The 24,136-nt window shown below is 42.2% G+C and overlaps 1 protein-coding gene across 1 annotated transcript in view; it reads left to right on the top strand.

The window, feature by feature from the left end:
- The window catches only part of LOC120054638 (FYVE and coiled-coil domain-containing protein 1-like), a 69,255-nt gene that overhangs the window by 2,513 nt on the left and 42,606 nt on the right, over positions 1-24,136 (top strand). Inside the window, exons 2-5 of the mRNA XM_039002135.1 lie at positions 19,373-19,482; positions 20,767-20,873; positions 22,421-22,546; positions 23,755-23,861. Of these exons, the coding sequence (XP_038858063.1) occupies positions 19,422-19,482; positions 20,767-20,873; positions 22,421-22,546; positions 23,755-23,861 (401 nt within the window). The 5' untranslated portion in view covers positions 19,373-19,421. The remainder of the gene's footprint in view (positions 1-19,372; positions 19,483-20,766; positions 20,874-22,420; positions 22,547-23,754; positions 23,862-24,136) is intronic.

Genomic DNA, 24,136 nt, shown 5'->3' with positions numbered 1-24,136 from the left:
AGTCAGTTAAGATCAATTTATTATTTTCAATGATGGCCTAGGAACGGTGGGTTAACTGCTTTGTTCAGGGGCAGAACGACAGATTTTTACCTTGTCAGCTCGGGGATTCAATCTTGCAACATTACAGTTACCTAGTCCAACGCTCTAACCACCTGCCTCTCATTGCACTCCACGAGGAGCTTGCCTGTTACGCGAATGCAGTAAGAAGCTGATGTAAGTTGCTAGCTAGCATTAAACTTATCTTATAAAAAACAATCAATCAATCATAATCACTAGTTAACTACACATGGTTGATGATATTACTAGTTTATCTAGCGTGTCCTGTGTTGCATATAATCGATGCGGTGCGCATTCGCGGAAAAAGGACTGTCGTTGCTCCAACCTGTACCTAACCATAAACATCAATGCCTTTCTTAAAATCAATACACAGAAGTATATATTTTTAAACCTGCATATTTAGCTAAAAGAAATCCAGGTTAGCAGGCAATATTAACCAGGTGAAATTGTGTCACTTCTCTTGCATTCATTGCACGCAGAGTCAGGGTTTATGCGATAATAATAAACGTTTTGTTTAAGAAATGATAGTTTCCGGATTCGACCATATTAATGACCAAAGGCTCGTATTTCTGTGTTATGTTATAATTAAGTCTATGATTTGATATTTGATAGAGCAGTCTGACTGAGCGATGGTAGGCAGCAGCAGGCTCGTAAGCATTCATTCAAACAGCACTTTCGTGGGTTTTGCCAGCAGCTCTTCACTGTGCTTCAAACATTGCGCTGTTTATGCCTTCAAGCCTATCAACTCCCGAGATTAGGCTGGTGTAACCGATGTGAAATGGCTAGCTAGTTAGCGGGGTGCGCGCTAATAGCGTTTCAAATGTCACTAGCTCTGAGACTTGGAGTAGTTGTTCCCCTTGCTCTGCATGGGTAACGCTGCTTCGAGGGTGGCTGTTGTCGATGTGTTCCTCGTTCGAGCCCAGGTAGGATCGAGGAGAGGGACGGAAAGCTATACTGTTACACTGGCAATACTAAAGTGCCTATAAGAACATCCAATAGTCAAAGGTATATGGAATACAAATGGTATAGAGAGAAATAGTCCCATAAATACTATATTAACTACAACCTAAAACCTCTTACCTTGGAATATTGAAGTCTCATGTATAAAGGAACCACCAGCTTTCATATGTTCTCATGTTCTGAGCAAGGAACTTAAACGTTAGCTTTTTTACATGGCACATATTGCACTTTTACTTTCTTCTCTTCTCCAACACTTTATTTTTGCATTATTTAAACCAAATTGAACATGTTTCATTATTTATTTGAGGCTAAATAGATTTTTATTGATGTATTATATTAAGTTAAAATAAGTGTTCATTCAGTATTGTTGTAATTGTCATTATTACGAATACATTTAAAAAATCGACCGATTAATCGGTATCGGCTTTTTTTGGTCCTCCAATAATCGGTATTGGCGTTGAAAAATCATAATCGGTCGACCTCTAGTGACTATCGGGTTCTTGGTCACCTCCCTGGCCAAGGCGCTTCTCTCTCGATAGCTCAGTTTGGCCGGTCGGCCAGCTCTAGGAAGAGTCTTGGTGGTTCCAAACTTCTTATATTGAAGAATGATGGAGGCTGTATCAATATGCTTTGAGTTGTAGTCACGACAGACAAAGATATACAGTACCATTCAAAAGTTTGAGGTCACTTAGAAATGTCCTTGTTTTTGAAAGAAAAGCACATTCTTTGTACAAAATAACATCAAATTGAGCAGAAATACAGTGTAGACGTTGTAAATGACTATTGTAGCTGGAAACGGCTGATTTTTTTATGGAATATCTACATAGGCCCATTATCAGCAACCATCACTCCTGTGTTCCAATTGCACGTTGTGTTAGCTAATCCATTTTAAAAGGCTAATTGATCATTAGAAAACCCTTTTGCAATTATGTTAGCATAGCTGAAAACGGTTGTTCTGATTTAAAGAAGCAATAAAACTGTCCTTCTTTAGACTAGTTGAGTATCTGGAGCATTAACATTTGTGGGTTCAATTAGAGGCTCAAAAGGGCCAGAAACAAATAACTTTCTTCTGAAACTCGTCAGTCTAGTCTTTTTCTGAGAAATGAAGGCTATTCCATGCGAGAAATTGCCAAGAAACTGAAGATCTCGTACAACGCTGTGTACTACCTTCACAGAACAGCGCAAACCGTCTCTAACCAGAATAGAAAGAAGAGTGGGAGGTATTTCTGTGATCCAGGTATGGGTCAGCACCTACTCTCTTTGCTTTTGCCATTAGTCTTTTGGCTATTTTCCACTTTCCCATTAATTTGCGGGTATCCTGTCGACCGGCTATTCCCAAACTGGGGCATACGAATTTTATTTATTATATTTAACCTTTATTTAACCAGGTAGGCTAGTTGAGAACAAGTTCTCATTTGCAACTGCGACCTGGCCAAGATAAAGCATAGCAATTCGACACATACAACAACACAGAGTTACACATGGAATGAACAAAACATACAGTCAATAATACAGTAGAAAAATAAGTCTATATACAATGTGAGCAAATGAGGTGAGAAGGGAGGTAAAGGCAAAAAAAGGCCATGGTGGCGAGGTAAATACAATATAGCAAGTAAAACACTGGAATGGTAGATTTGCAGTGGAAGAATGTGCAAAGTAGAAATAGAAATAATGGGGTGCAAAGGAGCAAAATAAATAAATAAATACAGTAGGGGAAGAGGTAGTTGTTTGGGCTAAATTATAGATAGGCTATGTACAGGTGCAGTAATCTGTGAGCTGCTCTGACAGCTGGTGCTTAAAACTAGTGAGGGAGATAAGTGTTTCCAGCTTCAGAGATTTTTGCAGTTCGTTCCAGTCATTGGCAGCAGAGAACTGAAAGGAAAGACGACCAAAGGAGGAATTGGCTTTGGGGGTGACCAGTGAGATATACCTGCTGGAGCGCGTGCTACGAGTGGGTGCTGCTATGGTGACCAGTGAGCTGAGATAAGGCGGGGCTTTACCTAGCAGAGACTTGTAGATAACCTGTAGCCAGTGGGTTTGGCGACGAGTATGAAGCGAGGGCCAACCAACGAGAGCGTACAGGTCGCAATGGTGGGTAGTGTATGGGGCTATGGTAACAAAACGGATGGCACTGTGATAGACTGCATCCAGTTTGTTGAGTAGAGTGTTGGAGGCTATTTTAAAGATGACATCACCGAAGTCGAGGATCGGTAGGATGGTCAGTTTTACGAGGGTATGTTTGGCAGCATGAGTGAAGGATGCTTTGTTGCGATATAGGAAGCCAATTCTAGATTTAATTTTGGATTGGAGATGTTTAACTTCTTGAGCCTATGGGGGGTGCTATTTCGATCTTGGAAAAATTGGTCTCCAAATTAAACTGCCTCGTACTCAATTCTTGCTCGTACAATATGCATATTATTATTACAATTGGATAGAAAACACTCTCTAGTTTCTAAAACCGTTCGAATTATGTCTGTGGGTGAAACAGAACTCTTTCTACAGCGAAATCCATGACAGGAACTGCGAAGGTCTGAAAACTAGGCTCTGCTCTCAGATCAGTTTAAAGCTCTGTCTGTATCCTATGGGTCGACATGAACTGCACCCGCCTTCCCCTGGATGTCAGTAACCAATGAGAAGTGGAATGGACTTTCTACGTAGCTCTGAGTTCATAAAAGGCCAAGGAACGAGGGGACCTCTCTTTTCAACGCTCGCCATTACGCAAAGCAAGACCTCAGGATGGCGTTTTGAAATGCTCAGTTATCGACCTTAGATATATCCGTCTGTAATTTAATTCGATATAGGTGTTAGAAACATCATAACGAAGTTATTTTAAACCGAGTTATATCAGTTTATGCGAGTATATTGCTATTTTCGGAATTTCCTTAGTATTGAGTTTGAGGATTTGGGCATGCTGTGGCCGCATAGCTATTGGTAGCTGCTAATTCCGAAGTTGAACACGACGTTTTACAACCAAGCAACAATTCTTTTGGACAAAGGACCACTTCGCCAAGATTCTGATGGAAGCTCGTCCAAAAGTAAGAGCTATTTATGATGTTATTCCGTATTTATGTGGAAAAATGTAAACGTATTTGTCCGCCATTATTGCGGCACTAGTCTGGCTGTAACGCACACTGTATGTCTAGTAACGTTAATTTAAAAAATCTAACTCAGCGATTGCATTAAGAACTAATTTGTCTTTCAATTGCTGTCCAACCTGTATTTTTTTAGTCAAGTTTATGAATAGCTTTCGATAAGAATAGGTGCCTTTCCAAGATGGCGCAGGACAGATTGCTTGATTTTTTGCCCACTAATCACGTTGTGTAACCACGAATTGTGCGGCTAAATATGCACATTTTCGAACCAACTCTATATGAATTGTGTAATATGATGTTACAGGACTGTCATCTGAAGAATTCTGAGAAGGTTAGTGAAAAAATTAATAGCGTTTGGTGGTTTATAACGTTATTGCTATTTTTGCCTTGAATCAATGCTGCTGTGTGACTGACTATTGTAGTAAGCTAAGATAACGCTATATTGTGTTTTCGCTGTAAAACACTTAGAAAATCTGAAATATTGGCTATATTCACAAGATCTGTGTCTTTCATCTGCTGTACGCTGTGTATTTTTAAGAAATGTTTTATGATGAGTAATTAGCTAATACACGATGGTCTCTGTAGTTATTCTAGTCATTTTAGTGAGAGTTGTGATGGGGGCTGCAATTGTAAACTATGATTTATACCTGAAATATGCAAGTTTTTCTAACAAAACCTATGCTATACAATAAATATGTTATCAGACTGTCATCTGATGAGGTTGTTTCTTGGTTAGTGGCTATTTATATCTTTATTTGGTCGAATTTGTGATAGCTACTGATGCAGTAAGAAAATGGTGGAGTAAGAAAAGTGTTGTCTTTTGCTAACGTGGTTAGCTAATAGATTTACATATTGTGTCTTCCCTGTAAAACATTTTAAAAATCAGAGATGATGGCTTGAATCACAAGATCTGTATCTTTCATTTGGTGTCTTGGACTTGTGATTTCATGAACATTTTATTTTATGATATCCCTGTAACTTTAGGCTAGGCTATGCTAGTCAGCTTTTGTGATGGGGGGGATCCCGGATCCGGGTTTGGGAGGTGTTAGAGGTTAATGTGAGTCTGGAAGGAGAGTTTACAGTCTAACCAGACACCTAGGTATTTGTAGTTGTCCACGTATTTTATGTCAGAGCCATCCAGAGTAGTGATGCTGGACGGGCGAGCAGGTGCGGGCAGTGATCGGTTGAATAGCATGCATTTAGTTTTACTTGCGTTTAAGAGCAGTTGGAGGCCACGGAAGGAGAGTTGTATGGCATTGAAGCTCGTCTGGAGGTTAGTTAACACAGTGTCTAAAGAGGGGGCAAAAGTATACAGAATGGTGTTGTCTGCGTAGAGGTGTATCAGAGAATCACCAGCAGCAAGAGCAACATCATTGATGTATACAGAGGAGAGTCGGCCCGTGGATTGAACCCTGTGGCACCCCCATAGAGACTGCCAGAGGTCCGGACAACAGGCCCTCCAATTTGACACACTGAACTCTATCAGAGAAGTAGTTGGTAAACCTAGCGAGGCAATCATTTGAGAAACCAAGGCTGTCGAGTCTGCCAATAAGAATGTGGTGATTGACAGAGTCGAAAGCCTTGGCCAGGTCGATGAATACGGCTGCACAGTAATGTCTCTTATCGATGGCGGTTATGATGTCGTTTAGGACCTTGAGCGTGGCTGAGGTGCACCCATGACCAGCTCTGAAACCAGATTGTATAGCGGAGAAGGTACGGTGGGATTCGAAATGGTCGGTAATCTGTTTGTTAACTTGGCTTTCGAAGACCTTAGAAAGACAGATATAGGTCTGTAGCAGTTTGGGTCTAGAGTGTCACCCCCTTTGAAGAGGGGGATGACCGCGGCAGCTTTCCAATCTTTGGGAATCTCAGACGACACGAAAGAGAGGTTGAACAGGCTAGTAATAGGGATTGCAACAATTTCGGCAGATCATTTTAAAAAGAGAGGGTCCAGATTGTCTAGCCCGGCTGATTTGTAGGGGTCCAGGTTTTGCAGCTCTTTCAGAACATCAGCTATTTGGGTGAAGGAGAAATGGTGGGGGCTTTGGCTGGTTGCTGTGGAGGGTGCCGGGCAGTTGACTGGGGTAGGGGTAGCCAGGTGAAAAGCATGGCCAGCCGTAGAGAAATGCGTATTGAAATTCTCAATTTTAGTGGATTTATCAGTGGTGACAGTGTTTCCTAGCCTCAGAGCAGTGGGCAGCTGGGAGGAGGTGTTCTTATTCTCCATGGACTTTACAGTGTCCCAAATTTTTTTTGAGTTAGTACTACAACAGGATGCAAATTTCGGTTTGAAAAAGCTAGCCTTAGCTTTCCTAACTGCCTGTGTATATTTGTTCCTAACTTCCCTGAAAAGTTGCATGTCACGGGGTCTATTCGATGCTAATGCAGAACGCCACAGGATGTTTTTGTGCTGGTCAAGGGCAGACAGGTCTGGAGTGAACCAAGGACTATATATATTCCTAGTTCAATTCTTTTTGAATGGGGCATGCTTATTTAAGATGGTGAGGAAGGCACTTTTAAAGAATAGCCAGGCATCATCTACTGACGGGATGAGGTCAATGTGATTCCAGGATACCCCGGCCAGGTCGATTAGAAAGGCCTGCTCGCAGAAGTGTTTTATGGAGCGTTTGACAGTGATGAGGTGTGGTCGTTTGGTCGCAGACCCATTACGGATGCAGGCAATGAGGCATTGATCGCTGAGATCTTGATTGAAAACCCCAGAGGTGTATTTGGAGGGCGATTTAGTTAGGATGACATCTATGAGGGTGCCCGTGTTTACGGATTTGGAGTTGTACCTGGTAGGTTCATAAATAATTTGTGTGAGATTGAGTGCATCAAGCTTAGATACCCTCAGAATTTGCCCTCAGAATCGGCTTAGAACGTCGGGAGTACGCCAAATAAAAATTTGAATTTTCGAACAGCCCATTGAGATTTTCCAATTTGGGTTGATGTTTTTTTCTCGCCTGAGTAGCCTCGTTTCACTGCCAAAAATTAAACCATCTAGTGTTCAGCGAACACAATGTGAAATACAGGTAGCCTAGTCAAATAATTAACATCCAATCACATTAACCGCTACTCTCTTGCGGGAATTCCACTAACGGTCCGTATGTAGCTAAACGTAGCTGCTGCTCATTCCGTTTGCTCGAACATGGATAAATGGTTAAAAAAAGTAAGGCCCTAGACGCGGGCCAGCTCTACTGGGGGTACTGCTACTACCAGCCGTACTACACCTACACCTATCGACGAAACAAGTTGTTCTGCTTCCACGAGCACATCCAATGCTAGCATCAGTAATTCTACATTTGTTGCTAGCCCAGTTAACATGGACACTGACAGTTGTGAATCTGATGCAGCCGAAGAGCTACTGCCCCCTTACCTGGGAAAGCACCGAACAACAGACAGGGACGTTGGACCATCGAAGAGGTACAAATATGATGAGAACTACATTGATTTGGGGTTCGCTTATATTGGGAGTAGTGCCTTTCCTCAGCCACAGTGTGTTATATATGCAGCAGTACTTTCTCACAACTCAATGAAATCTTCACTCTTGCGCAGACATTTAGAAACGAAACATGCCAATTTGAAAAAGGACCACAGGAGTTTTTTCAGCGAGAATTAAAATGACTTTTGAGTAGTAAGACATGCATAAAAGCAACAGATGTCATTAATAAGAAGGGGCTAGAAGGGTCTTATATGGTGAGCTACAGAGTGGCTTGGACAGGCAAGCCCCATACTATTATGGAGGACTTAATTCTTCCTGCTGCTGTGGATATGGCTGGTACAATGCTGGGGGAAAAGGCCAAAAGAACTATACAGACAATGTCTTCATCTAACAACACTGTTTCACGACGCATCAGTGACATGGCAGGAGATGTTTTGAAACAATGACTGCTTCGCATACAAGCCAGTGAATTATATGCATTACAGGTGGATGAGTCAACAGACGTGGCGGGTCTGGCACAACTCCTGGTATATGTCCTTTACGTTTATGGGGGGTCAATCAAGGAAGACATCCTCTTCTAGAAACCAGGACAACAGGAGAGGATCTTTTTAAAGTACTGGGCAGCTTTGTGACATCAAATGGACTTTGGTGGTCAAGATGTGTTGGTATCTGTACTGATGGCGCAAAAGCCATGACAGGGAGACATAGTGGAGTGGTAACGCACGTGCAAACAGTTGCTCCCGACGCCACTTGGGTACACTGCAGCATCCACTGAGAGGCTCTTGCTGCCAAGGGAATGCCTGACAGCTTGAAAGATGTTTTGGACACTGCAGTGAAAATGGTTAATTTTGTTAAAGCAAGGCCCCTGAATTCTCATTTATTTTCTGCATATGGGCAGCGACCATGTAACGGTTTTATAACATACAGAAGTGCGCTGGTTATCAAGGGGCAAAGTATTGACACGTTTAAAAAAAATTGAGAGACAAGCTTAACGTTTTCTTTTACTGACCATAATTTTCATTTTCTGACTGCTTGCATGACGACTTGTTTCTCACACGACTGGCCTATCTGGGTGATGTTTTTTCTCACCTGAATGATCTGAATCTAGGATTACAGGGACTTTGCAACTATATTCAATGTGCGGGACAAAATTGAGGCTATGATTAAGAAGTTGGAGCTCTTCTCTGTCTGCATTAACCAGGACAACACACAGGTCTTTCCATCATTGTATAATTTTTTTGTGTGCAAATTAACTCAAGTTTACAGACAATTTCAAATGCGATATAGCGAGCTGGGTGCGCAATTACGCAGGTACTTTCCCAAAACGGACGACACAAACAACTGGATTCGTTATCCCTTTCATGCCCTGCCTCCAGTCCACTTATCGATATCTGAACAAGAGAGCCTCTTCGAAATTGCAACAAGCGGTACTGTGAAATTTGAATCAGAAGCCGCTGCCAGATTTCTGGATAGGGCTGCGCTCAGAGTATCCTGCCTTGGCAAATCACGCTGTTAAGACACTGATGCCCTTTGCAACCACGTACCTATGTGAGAGTGGATTCTCGGCCCTCACTAACATGAAAACTAAATACAGGCACAGACTGTGTTTTAAATTATTTAAGACTGACACTCTCCAATACAACCCAACATTGCAGAGTTATTTGCATCCTTTCAAGCACACCCTTCTCATGAACCTGTGGTGAGTTATTCACAATTTTTGATGAACAAATAAGGTTTTATATGTAAGATGGCTAAATAAAGAGCAAAATTATTGATTATTATTATATTATTATTTGTGCCCTGGTCCTATAAGAGCTCTTTGTCACTTCCCACGAGCCGGGTTGTGACAACTCACACTCATTCTTATGTTTAATGAATGTATCGTATAGAGTGTGTGTGGCAGGCTTACAATGATGGCAAAAACAACATTTGAGAATGCTCTTACCCTGGTGCAAGAGGGGGTACATAGCTGGAGGTTGAATGTTTGAAGGGGTACGGGACTATAACATGTTTGGGAACCACTGTAGACAATGTTTTGTGTGTTTAAAGTCCCAAGCCTTCCTGAAACTTCAGAACTCTTTTGACGAGTACTGGGGGGGCCATTGTCTGAGTAAAGGATGTCAGGTATCCCATAGCGTGCAAAGTGTGTCTTCAGTTTTCGAATGAATGTGTGTTCTCCAAATGGTCCACTTCCCAGAAGTTTGAGAGATGATCAACTGTGACCATGTAGTCTCTGTCGTTGAACTGGAACAGGTCGTTTCTCCCAGGGATACTTGGGTGCTTCGTGTGGGCGCAGCGTCTCTTTCTGCTGCTTCACACCCCATGCAGTGCAGGTGCTACATTGTTCCGTCTATGTTCTCAGCTGTGCATTCATGCCCGGCCAGTAGACACACTCGCGGGCTCTTCTTAGACATCCCTCGATTCCTATGTGTGAGGAATGGATTCTCTGCATTTTCTCTGACCTGAGGGGAAACATGCACAACGACTCGCTCACCTCTGAAGATAACTATATTTTGCACACTCGGCTCATCTCTGTTGTGAAAATACATGGCTACTTCCAAGGGTACATGTTCTTTCACTTCAGGCCACCCTTGCAGGATCACATTTTTCAGTGTCTGGAGCTCCTGGTCCAGCTCAGTGGCTCTCTGGATGTGCTTTAGTCTCTGGCTTGACACAGGGAGGTAGTGTATCATATTGATTGATTCCACTTCGACCTCCACAGGACCTCTGTTTTCTTGTTCTGTTAGGTCGGCCAGCACCACATGTTTTCCAGGAAAGTATTGGAGACTGAACTCGTTGTTTTGGAGTCTCATGAGCATGCGTTGTAGTCTTTTTTTTGTTTGCTGAGGAGAGGCTTCGTCCATATTTGATTTGGTGGAACCTCTCCATGCCAAACACCTCTGCTGGCGTATGCTATTGGTTGTCCTCCCTGCATCAAGGCTGCTTCCTAACCCCCTTTCTGAAGCATCACGTTGTAGTACGAGCTGCTCTGTTGGGTAGTAGTATTTCAGCACAGGGGTCTGTGCAATGGTATTCCTGATTTAGTTTACCATGCCCAGGAAGCGCTGCACATCCGTAGGCCTAGGCATCTGTTTGATGGATGTCACTTTTCCTGGGGCCACTTTCAACCCCTCTGATGTAAGCAGGTGGCCAATGTAGGGCACATCCTTCAGTCTGAGCTGCAGCTTCTCCAGATTCAGCTTGACATGCTTGACACGTGCTGGTCCCTGCACTCTCTGCTACCCCCCACCTCCCCCGCCCAAATGAGATAATACAGTAGCTTCACTTTGTAGTCATCAGGTTTTTCTCCCATTTGTAAGATCCATTTACAAATGTAATTCCTTTCCATCTTTTCAAATCAAATGTTATTAGTCACATGCGCCGAATACAACAGGTGTAGTAGACCTTACAGTGAAATGCTTACTTACAAGCCCTTAATCAAAAATGCAGTTTTAAAAAATACGAATAAGAAATAAAAGGAACAAGTAATTAAAGAGCAGCAGTAAAATATCAATAGCAAGACTATATACAGGGGGTACCAGTACAGAGTCCATGTGCGGGGCACCGGTTAGTCGAGGTAATTGAGGTAATATGTACATATAGGTAGAGTTAACCTCTTGAGCCTATTTCGATGCTATTTCGATCTTGGAAAAATGAGTTCCCAAATTAAACTGCCTCGTACTCAATTCTTGCTCGTACAATATGCATATTATTATTACTATTGGATAGAAAACACTCTCTAGTTTCTAAAACCGTTTGAATTATTTCTCTGAGTGAAACAGAACTCATTCTGCAGCACATTTCCTGTCAGGGAGTGAGATTTCAGAAATCGAGGTCCCTGTTCTAGGGTCAGTTTATAAGTCCCCATGCAAGCTATGGGGCTACATGCACTGCATACGCCTTCCTCTAGATGTCAGTAAGCGGTGAGAATTTGAATGGAGTCGATTGCGCAATCTGGGACCTTATATAAGACCGTGGAACGGAAGGACCGTCCTTTTCAACAGTGCGCCTGACGCATGAAGACATCACAATGGCGTCCTGCAAACGCTTTCGTTTTAGTAGTTCTATATCTCTGGTCATGTTTTTATTCGTTATAGGTGTTAAAGACATCATACGGTAGTTAATTTAAACCGACTTATAGCAGTTTATAGCAGTTTATTGCGATTTTCTGGGATTTCTTTGTCATGCGCTTTCACGAGGTGGACACCTCTCCAGTTGGTGGCTATCGTTAGCTGCTATTTCGACCGGACAAGAGGACATCTTTCAACCCAAAGACGATTGTTCTGGAGAAAGGACACCTTGCCCAAGATTCTGATGGAAGCTCAGCTAATAGTAAGCAGTCTTTATGCTGTTAATTCGTACTTATGTTGACAAATGTCAAATAATATTTCCGCCATGAATTATGGTGCGGTCTCGCTTTGGCGCACGCTGTATTGCGCAGTAAGGTTAATTTTAAAAATCTAACACAGCGATTGCATTAAGAACTAATTTATCTTTCATTTGCTGTCCAACTTGTATTTTTTAGTCAAGTTTATGAATAGTTTTCGATTAGATTAGGTGCCTCTCCAAGATGGCGCCGGACCGATTGCTTGAATTTTTGGCCACTAATCACATTGTATAACCACGATTTGTGCCGCTAAATATGCACATTTTCGAACAAACTCTATATGCATTGTGTAATATGATGTTATAGGACTGTCATCTGAAGAATTCTGAGAAGGTTAGTGAAAAAATTAATATATTTTGGTGGTTTATACGTTATCGCTATTTTTGCCTTGAATCAATGTATGCTATTGTGGTATGCTAATATAACGCTATATTGTGTTTTCGCTGTAAAACACTTAGAAAATCTGAAATATTGTCTGGATTCACAAGATCTGTGTCTTTCAATTGCTGTACGCTGTATATTTTTAAGAAATGTTTTATGATGAGTAATTAGGTAATACACGTTGCTCTCTGTAGTTATTCTAGTCGCTTTGGGGAGAGTTGTGATGGTGGCTGCAATGGTAAACTATGATTTATACCTGAAATATGCACATTTTTCTAACAAAACATACGCTATACAATAAATATGTTATCAGACTGTCATCTGATAAAGTTGTTTCTGCATCATCTGTGGATCTGTTAGGGCGGTATGCAAATTGGAGTGGGTCTAGGGTTTCTGGGATAATGGTGTTGATGTGAGCCATGACCAGCCTTTCAAAGCACCTCATGGCTACAGACTTGAGTGCTACGGGTCGGTAGTCATTTAGGCAGGTTACCTTAGTGTTCTTGGGCACAGCGACTGTGGTGGTCTGCTAAAACATGTTGGTATTACAGACTCGGACAGGGAGAGGTTGAAAATGTCAGTGAAGACACTTGCCAGTTGGCTAGCGCATACTTACAGTACACATCCTGGTAATCCGTCTGGCTCTGCGTCCTTGTGAATGTTGACCTGTTGAAAGGTCTTACATCGGCTGCGGAGAGCGTGATCACAGCTGGTGCTCTCATGCATCTTTCAGTGTTATTTTCCTTGAAGCGAGCAGTAGTTTAGCTCATCTGGTAGGCTCGTGTCACTGGGCAGCTCTCGGCTGTGCTTCCCTTTTGTAGTCTGTAATAGTTTGTAGTTTGCAAGCCCTGCCACATCCGACAAGCGTCGGAGCCGGTGTAGTACGATTCGATCATAGTCCTGTATTGACGCTTTGCCTGTTTGATGGTTCATCGGAGAGCATAGCGGGATTTCTTATAAGCTTCTGGGTTAGAGTCCCGCTCCTTGAAAGCGGTAGCTTTAGCCTTTAGCTCAGTGCAGATGTTGCCTGTAATCCATGGCTTCTGGTTGGGGTATGTACGTATGGTCACTGTGGGGACGACGTGAACGGTGCACTTATTGATGAAGCCAATGACTGATGTGGTGTACTCCTCAATGCCATCGGAAGAATCCCGAAACATATTCCAGTCTGTGCTAGAAAAACAGTCCTGCAGCTTAGCATCTGCTTCATCTGACGCCTCTGGATGAGCGTTTTCCTGTTTGCTTATGGCGGAATACAGCTCATTGATTGCGTTCCTAGTTCCAGCATCGGTCTGTGGTGGTATGCAGACAGCCACGATTCCATGAAGCATACAATATTACAGTTTTTAATGTCCCATTGGTAGTTTAGTCTTCCTCGTAGGTTGTCGATTTTATTTTCCAATGATTACACGTTAGCAAGTAAAATGGAAGGCAGTGGGGGTTTATTCGATCGCCTACGAATTCTCCAAAGGCAGCCCGACCTCCGTCCTCATTTTCTATGTCTTCTCCTCACCCAAATGACGTGGATTTGGGCCTGTTCCTGGGAAAGCAGTATGTCCTTCACGTTGGACTCGTTCAAGGACAAAAAAGCTTCTGACAGTTCGTGGTGAGTAATCGCTATTCTGATGTCCAGAAGTTATTTTCGGTCATAAGAGACGGAAGCAGCAACATTATGTACAAAATAAGGAAAAAAATAAATAAGTTACAAACAATACAAAAAAACAGTTGGTCAGGAGCACGTAAAATGTCAGAAATCTTTTCCGGAGCCATGATACATTCCGCCAAACTAAATTACAGTTGTGGCCAAAGGTTTTGAGAATTAATATATTAATTTCCACAAAGTTTGCTGCTTCAGTGTCTTTAAATATTTTTGTCAGATGTTACTATGGAATACTGAAGTATAATTACAAGCATTTCATAAGTGTCAAAGGCTTTTATTGACAATTACATGAAGTTGATGCATAGAGTCAATATTTACAGTGTTCACCCTTCTTTTTCAAGATCTCTGCAATCCGCCCTGGCATGCTGTCAATTAACTTCTGGGCCACATCCTGACTGATGGCAGCCCATTCTTGCATAATCAATGCTTGGAGTTTGTCAGAATTTGTGAGTTTTTGTTTGTCCACCCGCCTCTTGAGGATTGACCACAAGTTCTCAATGGGATTAAGGTCTGGGGAGTTTCCTGGTCATGGACCCAAAATATTGATGTTTTGTTCCCTGAGCCACTTAGTTATCACTTTTGCCTTATGGCAAGGTGCTCCATCATGCTGGAAAAGGCATTGTTCATCACCAAACTGTTCCTGGATGGTTGGGAGAAGTTGCTCTCGGAGGATGTGTTGGTACCATTCTTTATTCATGGCTGTGTTCTTAGGCAAAATTGTGAGTGAGCCCGCTCCCTTGGCTGAGAAGCAACCCCACACATGAATGGTCTCAGGATGCTTTACTGTTGGCATGACACAGGACTGATGGTAGCGCTCACCTTGTCTTCTCCGGACAAGCTGTTTTCCGGATGCCCCAAACAATCGGATAAGGGGATTCATCAGAGAAAATTACTTTACCCCAGTCTTAAGCAGTCCAATCCCTGTACCTTTTGCAGAATATTAGTCTGTCCCTGATGTTTTTCCTGGAGAGAAGTGGCTTCTTTGCTGCCCTTCTTGACACCAGGCCATCCTCCAAAAGTCTTCGCCTCACTGTGCATGCAGATGCACTCACACCTGCCTGCTGCCATTCCTGAGCAAGCTCTGTACTGGTGGTGCCCCGATCCCACAGCTGAATCAACTTTAGGAGACGGTCCTGGCGCTTGCTGGACTTTCTTGGGCGTCCTGAAGCCTTCTTCACAACAATTGAACCGCTCTCCTTGAAGTTCTTGATGATCAGATAAATGGCTGATTTAGGTGCAATCTTACTGGCTGCAATATCCTTGCCTGTGAAGCCCTTTTCGTGCAAAGCAATGATGAATGCACGTGTTTCCTTGCAGGTAACCATGTTTGACAGAGGAAGAACAATGATTCCAAGCAGCACCCTCCTTTTGAAGCTTCCAGTCTGTTATTCGAACTCAATCAGCATGACAGAATGATCTCCAGCCTTGTCCTCGTCAACACTCACACCTGTGTTAACGAGAGAATCACTGACATGATGTCAGCTGGTCCTTTTGTGGCAGGGCTGAAATGCAGTGGAAATGTTTTTTGGGGATTCAGGTCGTTTGCATGGCAAGAGGGACTTTGCAATTAATTGCAATTCATCTGATCACTCTTCATAATATTCTGGAGTATATGCAAATTGCCATCATACAAACTGAAGCAGCAGACTTTGTGAAAATTAATATTTGTGTAATTCTCAAAACTTTTGGCCACGACTGTACATGATACATTTCCAGGTCAGTGCTAAATTACAATCATCAGTCTATTTTTCCCCCAGAGGTTTCTGTGCATTTTCCAATGTCGATTTATTTGTAGATTGGAATGTTAGTTACTCATGAATCTGCTTGTGTCCAATAGCCAGTTAGCTTTTAGCATAGACTCACTCACGATAGCGAGCTAGCGTTGACGTTAGGCTCAATGACTAGCTTGTAAATGCGGTACTTTTCCAAACTGCCGCCTGGGATGTATTCTTCATTTACGTCGATGAGATCCAGGTTCTTTTGAGTACCGCTGCCACCATGTTTCAATATGCTTTGTGTTGTAGTAACGACAGACAAAGATATAGTTAAGCAAACTTTACTATGCATGTTGTCAACCAGCACATCCAGTACATGAAGACGGTAAGTAACAATTGGTTTCCGTTTCCTGTGTAACATCAACTTGATTAACATCAATATTGCTACAGAGGCCACTGTGTTCTTTGGGACCTTCAATGCTGCAGACATTTTTTGGTACCCTTCCCCAGATCTGTGCCTCAACACAATCCTGTCTTGGAGCTCTACGGACAGTTCCTTCAACCTCATGGCTTGGTGTTTGCTCTGACAGGTGTGTGCCTTTCCAAATAATGTCCAATCAATTGAATTTACCACAGGTGGACTCCAATCACGGTGTAGAAACATCTCAAGGGTGATCAATGGAAACAGGATGCACCTGAGCTCAAATTCGAGTCTCATAGCAAAGGGTTTGAATTCTTATGTAAAAATGGTATTTCTGTTTTTTATTTTTAATAAATTAGCAATAATTTCAAAAAAGCCATTTTCGCTCGGTCATTATGGGGTATTGTGTGTAGATTGATGAGGGAAACAATAATAATAATTTCATCCATTTTAGAATAAGGTTGTAACGTAACAACATTTGGGAAAAGGTAGGGGGTCTGAATACTTTCCGAATGCACTGTATATTGTCCCTTTTGTCTAATCACCATCACTATTATTATCATTATTATTGAGTATTTATTATAGTTTTGTTTACTGTTATTGTTGATGTTCTCTCACTTTGTTTTAGCAACAGTGGCTTTGTCATTCACGCTGAGAGAGAGAGGCTGTCACAGACACAGCTGACTGAATTGAGAAGTGTGATATTTTAGAAATATTTCATAGATATATTTTTAGCCTTTTTAGCCTGAAGGAACAGCTGCTGTGGTAAATCACTCTACCTCTATGCAACCAAGCAGCCAAGAACACCATGTACTAAAAGCGATGCTGAGTTTAATGTGGAGCTCATAGTAAAACTCACAAACTAAAAGTACATCTAATTCTTTCATTCTCAGTCCAACACTGAGCTCTCAGAAGCTTATGAGTTCAAACCACAAGTTGGGAAGCACAACATTGTCTCCAGCAATACCTTAAAATTGGTAATGAATGTGTGTATATACAGTACCAGTCAAAAGTTTGGACATCATCATTCAAGGGTTTTTCTTTATTTTTACTATTTTCTACATTGTAAAATAATAGTGAAAACAAAAACTATGAAATAACACATATGGAATCATGTAGTAACCCAAAAAGTGTTCCAAAAATCAAAATATATTTGAGATTCTTCAAAGTAGCCACCCTTTGCCTTGATGACAGCTTTGCACACTCTTGGCATTCTCTCAACCAGCTTCAACTGGAATGCTTTTCCAACAGTCTTGAAGGAAATAAATTCCACAAATGAACTTTTAACAAAGCACACCTGTTAATTGAAATGCATTCCAGGTGACTACCTCATGAAGGGTTGAAAGAATGCCAAGAGTGTGCAAAGCTGTCATCAAGGCAAAGGTTGGCTGCTTTGAAGAATCTCAAATAAAAAATATAATTTGATTTGAACACTTTTTGGGTTATTACATGATGCCGTATGTGTTATTTCATAGTTTTGATGTCTTCACTAATATTCCACAATGTAGAAAATAGTAAAAATAAAGAAAAACACAGTAATAAGCAGGTGTCCAAACTTTTGACTGGTACTGTATACACTACCGTTCAAAAGTTTGGGGTCACTTAGAAATTTCCTTGTTTTCCATGAAAACATACATGAAATGAGTTGAAAAATGAATAGGAAATATAGTCAAGACGTTGACAAGGTTATAAATAATGATGTTTAATTGAAATAACAATTGTGTCCTTCAAACTTTGCTTTCTTCAAATAATCCTCCATTTGCAGCAATTACAGCCTTGCAGACCTTTGGCATTCTAGTTGTCAATTTGTTGAGGTAATCTGAAGAGATTTCACCCCATGCTTCCCGAAGCACCTCCCACAAGTCGGATTGGCTTGATGGGCACTTCTTACGTACCATACGGTCAAGCTGCTCCCACAACAGCTCAATAGGGTTGAGATCCGGTGACTGTGGTGGCCACTCCATTACAGACAAGAATACCAGCTGACTGCTTCTTCCCTAAATAGTTCTTGCATAGTTTGGAGCTGTGCTTTTGGTCATTGTCCTGTTGTAGGAGGATATTGGCTCCAATTAAGTGCCGTCCACAGGGTATGGCATGGCGTTGCAAAATGGAGTGATAGCCTTCCTTCTTCAAGATCCCTTTTACCCTGTACAAATCACCCACTTTACCACCACCAAAGCACCCCCAGACCATCACATTGCCTCCACCATGCTTGACAGATGGCATCAAGCACTCCTCCAGCATCTTTGCAATTTTTCTGCATCTCACGAATGTTCTGCTTTGTGATCCGAACACCTCAAACTTAGATTTGTCTGTCCATAACACTTTTTCCCAATTTCCTCTGTGTGTTCTTTTTCCCATCTTAATCTTTTAATTTTATTGGCCAGTCTGAGATATTGCTTTTTCTTGACGTTGAGACTGGAGTTTTGCAGGTACTATTTAATGTAGCTGCTAGTTCAGGACTTGTGAGGCGTCTGTTTCTCAAACTAGACACTCTAATGTACTTGTCCTCTTTCTAAGTTGTGCATCGGGTCATCCCACTCCTCTTTCTATTCTGGTTAGATACAATTTGCGCTGTTCTGTGATGGGAGTAGTTCACAGCATTGTACGAGATCTTCAGTTTCTTGGCAATTTCTCACATGGAATCGCCTTTATTTCTCAGAACAAGAATAGACTGACGAGTTTCAGAAGAAAGTTATTTGTTTCTGGCCATTTTGAGCCTGTAATCGAACCCACAAATGCTGATGCTCCAGATACTCAACTAGTCTAAAGAAGGTCAGTTTTATTGCTTTAATCAGCACAACAGTTTTCAGCTCTGCTAACATAATTGCAAAAGGGTTTTCTAATGCTCAATTAGCCTTTTAAAATTATAAACTTGGATTAGCTAACACAACGTGCCATTGGAACACCGGTATGATGGATAAAGAATCTGCCGTTTCCAGCTACAATAGTCATTTACAACATTAACAATGTCCACCCTGTATTTCTGATCAATCTGATGTTATTTTAATCTACAAAAAATTTGCTTTTCATTCAATAACAAGGAGATTTCTAAGTGACCCCAAACTTTTGAACGGTAGTATATATGTGTGTGTGCGTGTGTGCATGTTTACGTGCATGTGTGTGCGAGTGGGTGTGATAGAGTGAGTGACTGACAGACAGACTGTATGAAAGAGTGAAAGGGATGTAGTAAATGTGTGAGCGTACATACGTGCTTGACTTTTGTTTCTGACTGTCCCTCTGATTCTCTGATTCAGCAGACTGTATATGACCCGGTGAACTGGTTGCCGGGGAGCTAGTCTGACCATGGCTGCCGGTGTGGCTTTGGGGGAGAGCCAACTTCAGAGGATTATCAGAGATCTGCATGGTACGTTCCCATTGGGTGTGCGTGAGGCTGCGTGTGGTTGCTCGCGTCAGTCTCTTTGTGACAACGAGTGCGTCCGGGCCTGTATAAATGTGACGGGGAGACCGCCACTATCTGCTGCCAGCGAGTGACAAAGAGGGAGAGAAATAGAGAAGGATCGTAGAGGTCAAGTGACAGAGGGGTTGCAGTGGCCTGGATGTGACTCGCTTGGCCTTGGCTATAAGCCAGACAGAATTTCTTTCCACACTTTGGTTGTCCCCGCTCCTCATTGGGAGGACATCATGGAGCCGACCCTCTCCCCCAGCCCCCTGGGGTGTGCTCCCTAGAGTGTGGCGGGGGCGACCCGAAAGGCCCTGTCAGCATGCAGCAGGAGAGAGGAGGTGCTCAGCCTCCCGTCGAGCGTCTTTCCATTTTTTTTACGCTGGATGAGAGGCAGGTGGGTAATGTACTGAGCTGGGAGAGCTGGGATGTGTGAGAAAGGTGGAAGGGGACTGGAGAAGGTCTTTGTGGAGGTAGAGATGAAAGGAGGATGTGGGGAGGGATTGGGGAGACATGCCAGGGTGGACATCCTGAGCTTTTGACTCCATCTGTTCTGACCTATATATGACCTGGAAACCATTTAAATGTATCCAGGCCGCTGTGAGGATAATCCATCTGACTGTATGTGTGGTGCGTTTTGTATGTGTATCTGTGTGTCAGTGTGGGACCTCAGTTTGTTTGTCATTGAATGGTGGGATTGTTTTCTCTGAGCTGTAATAAGCACAGAAACCCTGCAATTTCTAGAACCTAACTAAAAATGCTCCACAGGTTTTATTTATTTATTTTTATTTAAACTTTATTTAACTAGGCAAGTCAGTTAAGAACAAATTCTTATTTACAATGACGGCCTAGGAACAGTGGGTTAACTGCCTTGTTCAGGGGCAGAACGACAGATTTTTACCTTGTCAGCTCAGGGATTTGATCCAGCAACCTTTCAGTTACTGGCCAAACGCTCTAACCACTAGGCTACCTGCCTCCCAAAAAGGTAGCAGGACTATTGGATTAGATGGGTTGACATTTTTTTGCATTTTGTTCAGGAGAAAGAGGCTACCAGGTCAGAGAAATCATATTAATGCGTTTCTCTCAGCAGGTAAAGGGCATGTAGCTACTGTAGTAGAAACTCTCCGTTTTTGTCAGTGGTGTCTGAGTGTAGGCAATGCACGTGTATAGTCGATGTATATGCCTTCAAGTGTGTTTACATCTGTTTTTGTTCTGTGATGGACTCTCTCCTCTCTCTCTGAACCACAGATGCTGTTGCTGAGCTCACTAAAGAGTACAGGGAGAATGGGGAGCCAATCACGGATGATAGTCCCAATCTGCACAAATTCTCCTACAAACTGGAGTACCTGCTGCAGGTGAGTCCTTGGGTGGTGGATCTTTCTTGATACACATGGTAAACTGTTGAGTGTGAAAAACCCAGCAGCATTGCAGAACCTGGCACACTCAAACCGGTGCGCCCGGCACCTTACTACCAAACCGGTGCGCCCGGCACCTTACTACCAAACCGGTGCGCCCGGCACCTTACTACCAAACCGGTGCGCCCGGCACCTTACTACCAAACCGGTGCGCCCGGCACCTTACTACCAAACCGGTGCGCCCGGCACCTTACTACCAAACCGGTGCGCCCGGCACCTTACTACCAAACCGGTGCGCCCGGCACCTTACTACCAAACCCTGTTCAAAGGCACAGTTCACCCTCTGAATGGCACACATACACAATCCATGTCTCAATTTTCTCAAGACTTAAAAATCCTTCTTTAACCTGTCTTCTCCCCTTCATCTACACTGACTGATGCGGATTTAGCAGGTAACATCAATAAGTGAGCTTTCACCTGGATTTACCTGGTCAGTCTATGGCATGGAAGCACGTGTTCCTAATATTTAGTACTTTCTGAGTATAAATGTACACAGGAGTAATAGTGACCAGTAGCAGGATAAAATACATCGATACTAATGGTAATGGCAATCAATAATCAATGTATAGTAGTGTAGTGGTTGTAATACATCTAGTCAATAGTAATTTTAGCAGCAGCGTAGGTGTGAGGGGGAGCAGTAGTTGTGAGCCATTTAAGTCTTATGGCCAGGGGATAGAAGCTGTTTAGGAGTCTGTTGGTCTGAGCCTTGATGCACCGGTACCATCTGCCCGGATGGGAACAAGGCCTTAGCACGCAATGACTACATCAAGATTGTGACTCTACAAACATGTTGGATGCATTTGCAGTTAGTTTTGATTTTGTTTCAGATTATTTCGTGCCCAATATAAATGAATGGTAAACAATGTATTTTGTCATTTTGGAGTCACTTATATTGTAAATAAGAATAGAATATGTTTCTAAACACTTCTACACGAATGTGGATGCTACCATGATTACGGATAATCCTGACTGAATCATGAATAATGATGAGTGAGAAAGTTACAGATGGGCAAAGATCATACCCCAAGCCATGCTAACCTTCCCTGTTATTGGTAATGGAGAGAGGTTAACATGTCTCTGGGGTGTAACCTTTGACCCTCTATAACTTTCTTACTCATCATTATTCACGATTCATTCAGGATTATCCGTAATCATGGTAGCATCCACATTCATGTTGATTTCTTGATTTTAGTTTGTTATTATTTGTGTACTTTGACATTTTACTGCACCGTTAGGAGCTAGTAACACAATATTGTTGCTACACCTATCTGCTAAACTGTGTACACATCCAATAAACTTTGATTTGATTTAGGGGTGGTTTCCCAGACACAGATTAAGTATAGTCCTAGACTAAAAATCAAATCTGTGTCCAGAAGAATCCAAGTCAAATCAAGGCCTACCTGCTATGTTCACCAATATGGCATTGTTCACATCGCTATACAGTATGTCATGTAAGATTTGTTGCTAACACGTCATCTACACTTCAGTTTGACCAGAAGGAGAAGACAACATTTCTTGGCACCAGAAAAGACTACTGGGATTATTTCAGCGACTGTCTGGCCAAGATCAAAGGCGCCAACGATGGTATCCGCTTTGTCAAATCCATCCCAGAGGTATGGAGATCAGCACTTTTACAAGTCAATTATAAGGATTGTCAACTGTTATTACACAACGTTTAGTAGTAATTCATATGTAATGTTGTTGTATCTTCAGAGGTTTTTTGCCACCGTTTTATGGGTCCCAGCAAACACTGTCACCATTTCTGTTTAACCTCTATCTGAAGTTATGTATAATATTACAGTTTTGGGTTTTATTGTTTTCTTACCTAATGTGAAATAATGAAGGAACAAATAAACTTGATCTACAAATCATGTACCAAATCCGCTCAGACACATATTTCACAACAGTGATTCAAGGGATTGAAAACGACCTGATCGCTAATACTCCTGACATTGCAACTGTCATGGATTGTTTAATTAACGTATATGCATTCAGTTCTCTGTCTCGCTGATAACTAGGTAACTGCCAAAATAAAGTAAACACTTATGTAATTGAGCGATTTTAAAAAGTATAATGAAAGCAGGTTCTTCCACACAGGTGTGGTTCCTGATTTAATTAAGCAATTAACATCCCATCATGCGTAGCGTCATGTATAAAAATGCCCAGTTACCTATTTATTTTGGCTACCATGGCTAGAAGAAGAGATATCAGTGACTTTGAAAAAGGGGTCTCAAATGAGCATACGGGGTTAAAGTGTGTGTGTGTGTTTGTGTGTGTGACAGTCACCAGATCTCAACCCAATTGAACCTTTATGGGAGATTCTGTTTTCCACCACCGTCAACAAAACACAAAATTATGGAATTTATTGTGGAAGAATGGTGTCGCATCCCTCCAATAGAGTTCCAGACACTTGTGGAATCTATGCCAATTTGCATTTAAGCTGTTCTGGCGGCGCGTGGTGGCCCAACACCCTATTAAGACACTTTATGTTGGTGTTTCCTTTATTTTGACAGTTACCTGTAGTAATAAGGACATGGGAGAATTTGGCATTCTGCTGGGTGGTGGACACTAGCCATGAAACACAAATACTCTTTGTAAGCAGGATCTACACAACAGATGTTGTTGAATATGGATGAATGATTATAAACCACTTTTGAGGAATTAAAATGTCTGACAAACGTTGATTTGAACTATCCTTTTAACGGACATGTTCAAGAAGCACATATGCTCATTTTAGGCCTCATTGGTGCTGCAGATGAACAGCTATCACATATATTTGCTGTACAGCACTGTGAATATGTTATTTACTTTCCCCTTCCAGCTGAAGACATCTCTGGGGAAGGGCAGGGCTTTCATTCGCTATTCCCTGGTGCACCAACGACTAGCCGACACGCTGCAGCAGTGTCTGATGAACCAAAGGGTAACCAGGTAAAACTCAACCCGGCACAGGATTTACAGAGGTCATGGGTTAAAAACCCTGAGGCAAAGAGGGGTTCATCTCTCTTAATACGTTTCACACTTGGGAATGGCAAAGTGAGGAGAAAATCTGAAACCTGACACCACTTCTGGAACAGTTTTAGGGGTTGAACATGGATGCGTAGGGTCAAATTTGGGGAACATAATGATGTTTGGCTAAATTAAGGGACTGTTAATGTTTTGGTTGAAGTGACAGTTCATTAGACATAGACTACTATTCTGAGATT

This window comes from Salvelinus namaycush, chromosome 10 (assembly GCF_016432855.1).
Source record: "Salvelinus namaycush isolate Seneca chromosome 10, SaNama_1.0, whole genome shotgun sequence".
In the NCBI taxonomy this organism is placed as follows: domain Eukaryota; kingdom Metazoa; phylum Chordata; class Actinopteri; order Salmoniformes; family Salmonidae; genus Salvelinus; species Salvelinus namaycush.
This window is presented reverse-complemented; position numbering and strand designations above follow the sequence as displayed.